Source organism: Pristiophorus japonicus, chromosome 12 (assembly GCF_044704955.1).
Source record: "Pristiophorus japonicus isolate sPriJap1 chromosome 12, sPriJap1.hap1, whole genome shotgun sequence".
Classification (NCBI taxonomy): Eukaryota; Metazoa; Chordata; class Chondrichthyes; family Pristiophoridae; genus Pristiophorus; species Pristiophorus japonicus.
In genome coordinates, this window is record NC_091988.1 from 187,407,109 (window position 1) to 187,417,447 (window position 10,339).

Here is a 10,339-nt window from a genome sequence, read left to right on the forward strand (position 1 = left end):
CCCCTTCCGTTAAAGGGGAGGGCGTGCTACTGACTCTGCACTGGGGAGAAGGGGCCACCACTGGGGAAAGGGGTCCCATGGCAGCAGCCTGACACAGAAACGGGCTGTAACATCACGCCACGGACCTCGCGATTTCAGGAGGGCAAGGCCGCGACCAGTAAGTCGGCCATTTTTCAAAATGTCCCTTTAATTTGCGCCTCACGAGCGGAGTGAGGCCCGGTTCGCGACCCATGCCCGCGGCAGCCTTACTGGGGAGGGGCAACCGAATTTTCGCTCCCAGGCGAAAACGGGCCGCTGCGCACGGTGGTGACATCGTCAGGAAACGCGGCGGCCATTTTGCGCATAGCAAGCTCCCGCAAACAAAAATGTGATAATGACCAGATAATCCGTTTTTAGTGACGTTGGTTGAGGGATAGATATTGGTCAGGACACCAGGGATAACTCCCCTGCTCTTCTTCAAAATAGTGCCATGGGATCCTTTACATCCACTTGAGAGAGCAGACTGCACTGAAGTGTCAGTGGGCTCAAGGCCTCTGGAGTGGGACTTGAACCCACAACCTTGTGACTCAATGCGCTGACACCTGTGTAAGCGCAGACAGTGAGTGTCACAGGTAATTAAACCATGGAAGGCATCACAGCTGAGCCTAATACTGTTCTCCCCAACACCCATATTAATGCACTTTGGAGAAAGCGGTTCACTATATAACAACGGGAACAGAAACTTTGTCAGCTTGACCCAGTTGTGTTCACACTTTCACCCCAGCGTCCGCAGATTGCGGGTTCAAGCCGCACCGTCGACCTGAGCATGAAACCTTGGCTGGCACTTTGGTGCGGTGCTGAGCGAGTGCTGCACTGTCAGAGGTGACGTCTTTCAGTTCAGACATTAAACTGAGGCACCGTCTGCCTGCTCAGATGGATGGAGAAACACGGGACTGCAGCGGTTCAAGGCGGCGGCCCACCATCGCCTTCTCGAGGACAGCTAGGGACGGGCAATAAATGCTGGCTTTGCCAGTGATTTCCACATTCCGAGAATTAATATGTAAAAAATATACGGCAGAAGTGATGCAGGTGTTCTCCTGGTGTCCTGGCCAACATTCGCCCCTTTAATCAACGCCACTAAAAGCAGATGGTCTCCTGATTCCATCATTTGCTGTGCATAACTTGGCTGCCATGCTTGATTACAACACAATAGTGACTACAATCAAAATAAATTTATTGGTTGTGGCATCTGGAGGGTGAGAAAAGACGCTATATAAATGCAATCTTTCTAAAGATGGTACGTTTTGGTCGGAAGAATGAGGAGCTCACATACCCCTTGGAAAATGGTCTAAATTGAGTAGAGGAGCAAAGGGATTGATCGGTACAGATAAACAAATCACGAAGTAGCAACGCAGGGCTAATAAGGTCATTTTTAAAACAAAAAGTAAACAAAGCACTGGGAGTTCATTTCTAAAGAGATGGAAATGAAAAGCATGAGAAGTTATGTTAAACTTCTATAGAACTTTGGTTTAGACCACAGTTGGAGTACTGGAGAAGGTGCAAAAATGATTTACAAAGAAGATACCAGAACTGAGGGGTTATACCCACCAGGAAAGATTGAACAGCCAGGGCTCTTTTCTCTCAAAGAGAAGGCTGAGGGAGTGACCTGATAGAAGTCTTTATGAAAGGATTTGATCGGGTAGACATCGACCAGATGTTTCCATTTGTGGGGAGACCAAAACATAAGGTAGTCACCGAGTTTTTGACTTCTCTTACACTTCCTTCTCGCACTTTTTCTCTCTTTCCCTCCCTGGTCAATATCTAACATGTTGTAAGACTATTGTGAAGTGCCTTGGGACATTTAACTACATTAATGGCGCTATATAAATAAAAGTTATTATTATAATAAATCCAGTAGGGAATTCAGGAGAAAAGTCTTAAGTCAGAGAGTGGTGAGAATGTGGAACTTGCTACCACAGGGAGCAGTTGAGATGAATAGTATTGATGTATTTATGGGGAAGATAAGAAGATTATAAGAAATAGGAGCAGGAGTAGGCCATTCGGCCCCTCGAGCCTACTCCACCACTCAATAAGATCATGGCTGATTTTTAACCTCCCGATCCCCATAATCCCTTGATTCCCCTAGAGTCCAAAAATCTATCGCTCTCCGTTTTGAATATACTCAACAACTGACCATCCACAGCTCTTTGGGTTGAGAATTCCAAAGATTCACAACCCTCCGAGTGAAGAAATTTCTCCTCGGTCCTAAATGTCCGACCCCTTATCCTGAGACTATACCCCTTATTTCTAGACTCTCCAGCCAGGGGAAACCGTCTCTTACCTGAGCAGGGAAGCTAGATAAACACATGAAATAGAAGGTTGTGCTGATGGGGTTAGATGAATAGGGGTGGGAGGAGGCTTGTGTGGAGCATAATCATCGATGACAACAACAACGTGTATTTATAGAGCACCTATAACGTATATAGCACCTATCACAGTCAACAAGCTCCCCGCTGGAGTGGAACTAAACTACAAAACCAATGGGAACCTGTTCAACCTGCGCCGTCTCCAGGCCAGATCCAAGACCACCCCAACGTCTGTCGTCGAGCTACAGTACGTGGATGAAGCCTGCGTCTGCACATATACAGAGACAGAGGCTGCACTCCAGGACATAGTCGACGTATTTACTGAGGCGTACGAAAGCATGGGCCTTACGCTAAACATCCGTAAGACAAAGGTCCTCCACCAGCCAGTCCTCACCGCACAGCACTCCGCCCAAGTCATCAAGATCCACGGCGCGGCCCTGGACAACGTGGACCACTTCCCATATCTCAGGAGCTTCCTATCAACTAGAGCAGGCATCGACGACGATATCCAGCATCGACGACGATGTCCAACACCGCCTCCCGTGCGCCAGTGCAGCCTTCGGCCACCTGAGGAAAAGAGTGTTTGAAGACTAGGCCCTCAAAACTGCCACCAAGCTCATGGTCTACAGGGCTGTAGTAATACCCGCCCTCTTGTATGGCTCAGAGACATGGACCATGTACAGTAGACATCTCAAGTTGCTGGAGAAATATCACCAGCGATGTCTCTGCAAGATCCTACAAATCCCCTGGGAGGACAGATGCACCAACATTAGCGTCATATATAGAGAAATCAGGGCAGGTGACCAAAAACTTAGTCAAAGAGGTAGATTTAAAGTGCGCCTTGAAGCTGGAAAGAGAAGTAGAGAGGCGGAGAGGTTTAGGGAGGGAATTCCAGAGCTTAAGGCCTAGGTAACAGAAGGCACCAATGGTTGAGCGATTTATAATCGGGGCTGCTCAAGAGGGCAGAATTAGAGGGACGCAGATATCTCTGGGTTTGGGGGGGGTGAGGGATGAGCATGGGTTGTGAGGCTGCAGGAGATTACAGAGATAGCGAGGAGAGCCCATGGAAGGATTTGAAAATAAGGATGAGAATTTTGAAATTGAGGCATTGCTTAACCGGAAGCCAAGGTGATGGGTGATCGACATGGACCAGTTCGACCAATTGGTCTGTTTGCGCTGTACATTCGATGTAATGTGCTGTTATATTTGCAGAATATAGAGTTGGTCTGAAGGTGCTGTTTATATATATTTTTATATACATACACACACAACATTCAATGGTCCGTGTGAAAAATGATTTGGGTTTCTCTTGTATAGTAACATGCAGGGTCTGATTACATAGTTGTCACTTGGTTCATTGGGGGTGAAATAGTTCTTGGGAGGTTGTGTGAAACAGGCAACAGCGAATTGGCAGTCTGTTTTACAGCCCTCCCACTGGGAATTGAGGGGTGCAAGATGAAGGAGGATACTAGGAAGGGAGCGGTAAAAACTGAATTAACAACAACAACAACTTGTATTTATATAGCGCTTTTAACGTAGTGATACATCCCAAAGTGCTTCACAAGAATATTATGGGATTAAAAAATTGACACCGAGCCGTGTAAGTAGAAATTAGCGCAGGTGACCAAAAGCTTGTCAAAGAGGTGGGTTTTAAGGAGAGTCTTTAAGGAGGAAAGAGAGGTAGAGAGGCGGAAAGATTTAGGCAGGGAGTTCCAGAACTTGGGATCTAGGCAACAGAAGGCACGACCGCCAATGGTGGAGCGATTATAATCGGGGGATGCGCAGGAGGGCAGAATTCGAGGAGCGCAGAGATCTCGGGGTGGGGTTGTGGGGCTGGAGAAGATTACAGAATTACAGAGATAGGGAGGGGAGAGGCCATGGAGTGATTTGAAAACAAGGATGAGAATTTTGAAATTGAGGCGTTGCTTAACCGGGAGCCAATGTAGGTCAGCGAGCACAGGGGGTGATGGGTGAGCGGGACTTGGTGCGAGTTAGGACTCTGATTAATGGAAGAAGATAAAATGCAGAGGGAAAAAAAAACCATCTATGAAGTGAGTTTGCAGTTGGATATTTCCTTTGATGTTGGGTAACTGTGACAGCTGGCAGCCTGGGAAGCAAGACTTGGCATTTCTGTACGGCGCAGCATTCCATTTTGCGGGGGAAGGGAGAGGCGAGGAGAAAAAGAGCAGAGGAGAGAGGGAAGAAAACTGTCGCTCTGTATGTCATCCGCAGAAAATGCACCATCTGCCAACCCAGAGCGGAATTGACGCTGAAGTGTGACTCTGCCCTGGCACCTTCTGGGCATTCAGTTGTGTGTGTGTGTGTGTGTGTGAGTTTGCGTGCAACATTGCCATCTGCAAGTGGCAACCGAATAACAACAGTGTCGGGCACCTGCCATTTATTTATTTATCGTCAGATTCTTACATATTGCAAGATTGAAACAGAATGAAAGTATAAATTAAAGTGAGGGATTCTGTCAATGTTATCCATTATCTGTTTAAAAATTCAGGATTCACTCTGCCAATGCTCCATCAATTGTGTGCACTTGAGGGACATTCCCATTCTGGGTTTCCAGTCCCAAGATCCACTAAGTCTAAGATTAGCCCTTCAGCCTATTTAATTCTATCCTTTCAGAATACCGGCACTACTATCACCCTCTAACAGCAAGGGCCTGCCTTCTACCCAGGAGCAAACCCCGTCTCTTTGACCAAGTCCTTCGTCGCCCCGGCAATAACCCCCCCCCGCCACCTGCTATCATAGAATCATAGAATAGTACAGCACAGAAGGAAGCCATTCGGCCCATCGATTCTGCGCCGGCTCTTTCGAAGCACACTCCAGTTTTTGCCAATCGCCTTAAATCTTGTCTCATTTTTTTGGCTGCGCCTCAAACCTTTTCCACATTACCGCCTCCGTGAAGCACCTTGTGACCATTTTTGTTTAGGTTAAAGGCGCGACATAAATGCATGTTGTCGCAGTTGTCTGTGCAAAACAAGAGAATCATTTCATGAACCTCTTCTGATTGCAGTGGGCGTTGTCAAAATCAGCCACTCGGCAAATCCTCACGCGAGGCTTTAAAACCGTGAGGAAGAACAAAGGAAGCTCACTGTGCTCACACGATTGCGTATTTAGCCAATTACCTTTTGAAAGATATTGTTCGATCTGCTTCCACCGTGCTTTCAGGCATAATGACTCGCTGCGTAAAAAAGGAAAAAAATTCTCTTCATCTCCCCTTCTGTATTTCCACACCCCCTCCCCCCCCCCCTCCCCGGCCCCCTGTGTCCTCTGGCTACCGGCACTCCTGCCAGTCGAAACGGTCTCTCCCCATCTGTTCTTATCAAAAGCCCTCATGATTGTGATCGCCTGTGTTGCCAGTATCTCTTACCAATGTTTCTGTTTCTCCCCGGTAAACAGAAGAGGCGGTGAACGAGGTCAAGCGCCAGGCCGTGTCGCAGTTGCAGAAAGCGGTGACCGAGGCAGAGCAGAAGGCATACGAGATGATAACGGCAGAGAGGGCCAAGATGGAGCAGAAGATAGCGGACGCCAAGCGGCAGGCGGCCGAGGACGCTTTTACCGTCATCAATGAGCAGGAAGACACCAGTGAGGTAGGCCTCTCCTTTCATACCCTTCCTTGGGCCACTAATGCTTCCGTGCCTGGGCTTCACCATTGATGGCCCCTCTTTCACCAAATGCTGGTGGCTCCAGTGGCTCAGTTGCTGCAGTGCACTGTCCAATGTAGAACTGAGCCTCGCAGATATGGAAGATCCATCAGCTGACCGTCCCGCCCCGCCAGTCTGTGCTGATCTCAGAGAGAAGTGCTATACCAGGACTGGAGTGGAAATGTCGGCCGAAAGAACATAAGAACATAAGAAATAGGAGCAGGAGTAGGTCATTTGCCCCCCCGAGCCTGCTCCACCATTTAATAAGATCATGGTTGATCAGATCTTGGGCTCTGCTCCACTTCCCTGCCCGCTCCCCATAACCCTTCACTCCCTTATCGTTCAAAATGCTGTCTATCTCCACCTTAAATATATTCAGTGACCCAGCCTCCACTGCACTCTGGGGCAGAGAATTCCATGGATTTACGACCCTCAGAGAAGAAATTCCTCCTCATCTCAGTTCTAAGACCCCTAGTTCTAGATTCCACCACAAGGGGAAACATCCCTTCTGCATCTTATATGTTTCTATAAGGTTGCCTCTCATTCTTCTAAACTCCAATGAGTATAGGCCCAACTTGCTCAACCTTTCTTCATAAGTCAACCCTTTCATCTTGGGAATCAACCTAGTGAACCTTCTCTGAACTGCCTCCAATGCACTCCTGGCTGGCCTCCCACATTCTACCCTACGTAAACTAGAGGTGATCCAAAACTCGTTTAAGACGCTCCTTAAAACCTACCTCTTTGACCTACCTATTGTTCATCTGCTGTGGCTCGGAGTCAAATTTTTGTCTTATAATACTCCGGTGAAGCACCTTGGGACATTTCACTACGTTAAAGGTGCTATCTAAATACAAGTTGTTGTTGTATTATCATTACATGAACCCAAAGCTCCACAGATTTATGCGATGTTAAGATATTATATGTTAATACTTAAACCACCACAGATTTATACGCAGAATGTTTCTGCGCAGCTTCCGGTCATTGGCAGCAGTCACTCTGTTTAAAAACAAAACAATGGGTCTGACCTCTAAAACCCCCCCCCCCCCCCCCCCGGGTCTGACCTCTAACCCCCCCCGGGTCTGACCTCGAACTCTCTGAGTCTGACTTATTTTTTTTCTGTTCGCAGAGCTGCTGGAACTGCGGGCGCAAAGCCAGCGAGACCTGCAGCGGTTGCAACGCAGCCCGTTACTGCGGCTCGTTCTGCCAGCACAAGGATTGGGAGAAGCACCACCGCATCTGCGGGCAGAACCTGCAGGCCAAGGCCCTGCCCGCCGGGGGCGCGGCCCCCAAAGCCGCCAAAGGCGAGAAGAGCCCGGCCCTGGAGAAGGCCCCGCCGTCCACCGTGACCTCCCGGTCCGCCACCCCGGCCGCGCCCGACGCCAGCCCGCAATAACGTGACCTCCGACCCGCAACCGACGGAGACATTGGAATCGAAACTCCCAGGCCCGGCCCACGGTTCGATATCAGGTGTAGGCCTCGGCTTTTAAAGCTACATTTTTTTTTTAAAAACCAACGAAAAAAAATTGATATCCAATTGAGGGGGGAGCGGAATAAAAAAATAACGGCTTAAGATTTGCAAGAGTAGGCACGTCCTATTGAGGGCTTCGACTGTAATACGAGCAACGTCCAGGCCTGCAAAAAAACTTTTAAAAATTACAGCCAGACTCTCGGACAAAGCAGGACGCAGATTGGTGAATCCATCCTCCAGAAATGATGCCATTTAGGACTTGGCTGCAGAAACATTTTAGACTGGGCACTAAAAGCCTCCTGCACACCTTGTTATGATCCTCCCCCCTCCCCACCTCCCCCCCCCCCCCCTGCTCTATCTGCTCCTCCCTGGCACGTTAATGCAGTTCCACGTGAATCCTCCACCTTGCTCTATCGTCCAAAAAGCTAAACATTTGCCAGTGCAATCAAAATGGACGGGGAGCATCTATTCAAGTTCTACGTACTCAAAACACTCTTTACCTCTTGATAAAAGCGGAACTCTTTCAAGAGATTAGAACTTATAACTTTTTTTAAAAAAACGTCAAAAGAATGTGGCTGTTTTTTTCTTGCGCTGGTCTTGAGGGGGTTGGGGGGTGGGGGGGGATGAAAGAACATTTTCTTGACTTGCACAACCCCTTCGGATTGGCATCAATGGTACGAAAGGAATTCTCCCGTCTTCACCCCCTCTATCAGTTGCCCGCGAGAGACCTGTACATCGATTCCTCTTTCCTCGCGCTGTTCCACTCCCCCCACAAGGGCCATTGGAAGAGCCAAGCCATTGTTGGTGACTCCTCGGGCAGTGTATTGATGGGGAAGGAGGGTGGGGGCGGGGAGGGGGAGAGGATGCAATGGGTTTGTCCGTGTGTGAGTGTGTGTGTGTGTGTGTGTGTGTGTGAAGCTGTTCCTTGTACATCATTTTCTAACGACTGACCTCTGAGAAGTAACTCTCCAACACCCCTTTCCATCTCCTCAAAGCAAGCGAGTAGCTCGTGTTGTGCGCTAACAGTGAAAGACTCCAGACACAGAAAAATGTTCTTCAAAATCTAATTTTTAAAACCGTTGAAGTGGTGAAATGAGCGACTGTGCGTGTTTGGCCTCCTGGCTGTTAGGAGTTTTAGATATCTGGAGGTCCCCATTGGAACGCCCGTGGTGATATTGTATCTGTTTATCTCCCATCTGGTTGAAGGTAGAGCTAGACAAGTACCTGAGATGCTTGACGTCTTGCACAAAGAAGTTTTCCCTTGGCAAATTGTTCGTCACTAAAAATAACATCTACCTTCTGATACAAATGAACGACTGGCCGGTGGAGGAGGGGGAGCAGCTGATCCCAAAAATCAGAAGGAAACACAAGGCAAGGGATTAAAAACAGTTGCTGCTAAATTGGTGACTCCTCAGTTATTCAGGCTCACCAAAGGATTCCTCCACCCTTCAATTCCTCAGTCCCCTCCCACACCCCCAAAAAGAGTCTGGTGGTGCTGATTGCCAGACTGCTATTGGTAGACCCCACTGAAGAGATTAAATTGCAAGCGTGCAAAACACACATCACTGGACTAGCGATGCCCCAATATAACATGTTTCTGTTTAAATGGAGTGGGGGGGTGGGGGTGGGGAGGAGTGGTGAAGAGAAACAGACATTGTCCAACTTATGTGATGCCATAAACGTTAATCCTCATTCTCGGAGGATTTCACTCACTTGGGAAAGAAAGTCTGGTCCAAGGTTTGTAAATGGGGCTTTTGGTCACATTGAACGTTCTGGATTGTTCTGAGGCAACTGTCTGTTGCTAAGGGTCATCCATCACTCACAGATCGGGCAGTTGAGGTGTCCTGGGTACATTTTCCAGTTTCCACGGTTGCCACGCGTGAGTCCCACTGTATACGATCGTACTGTGCCTATTATTTCAGTGCCATGTGTAATTCCCTTAACAGTGCACAATTCTATTGTCTGGTTATGGAACCGATCCACCGAGAAAATAAGTATTGCTTCTCTATGGCGGCAGGGTTCCTGTTTGGTCGCTGCTGGACCACTCAGAAAGCAATCAGATTGAATACCCAGAAACCCACGGTGGCCATGACAGTTACCGTTTCAGGTACCTGCATTACCACCTCGAAAACTGACACCAACATCGGTCAAAACATCCAGACCTGACCCACAAACACAACTGGATTGGCAGCATTGAGCCCTGACCTCCCAGTGAAACTGTGCAAACTTGCCATGCAATCTTTTCCCCTCCATTTGCTGCACTTTCCGTCACTGCCATTGCTCCTGTCAGTCACTAACCCAGTGCCCACCTCTCCCGCTCCGGGACCTACACCACCTATGAGCAACTCCATGGAAGATCGGCTAGTGACTAAATAAAACTGCAATGTGAGCTAAGCATGCTTCGTTTGGTAAGAGCATGCCGGAACTGTTGAGGTTGATTATTGGTGAATTTGATTTTTTTTTTACTTAACCCACTAAAGTTCATAAGGTTCCTGGAACTCTCACACTTGGTCCATGGTAACTAGGAGACAACCAATCGATGGCTAGGAGTGCATTACATACATAGCGAATGGGAACGATTAAGGGAATGACACTTTATCAAAGGGTTCAGATAAATCCTGAGTGTTTTATTGCCAAATAAATCCCTATCTAATCACTGGCCCTGTTATTTATCCAATTGTTGAATGCATAGGAAATGTTTGCAAATCTGTGGTATCTGTGAACCCATTACTGATTCTAGAAATATAAGCTGCAAGGGTCTGTGGGCTTTAGCACTGCTCCATGTATTGCAAAGCTACCCACCAGTCTTAAGAGTTCAGTCAACATCCTCAGCAACAAGGATGAGGCTGTAAAGCTCTTCCAAAGTCACC

General features: G+C 48.1%; 1 protein-coding gene across 1 annotated transcript in view; it reads left to right on the top strand.

Annotated features, from left to right (window-relative positions):
* The window catches only part of LOC139277599 (protein CBFA2T2-like), a 126,956-nt gene extending 119,507 nt beyond the window's left edge, over positions 1–7,449 (top strand). Inside the window, exons 10-11 of the mRNA XM_070896284.1 lie at positions 5,757–5,947; positions 7,128–7,449. Of these exons, the coding sequence (XP_070752385.1) occupies positions 5,757–5,947; positions 7,128–7,394 (458 nt within the window). The 3' untranslated portion in view covers positions 7,395–7,449. The remainder of the gene's footprint in view (positions 1–5,756; positions 5,948–7,127) is intronic.
* Positions 7,450–10,339: the final 2,890 nt, after the last annotated feature.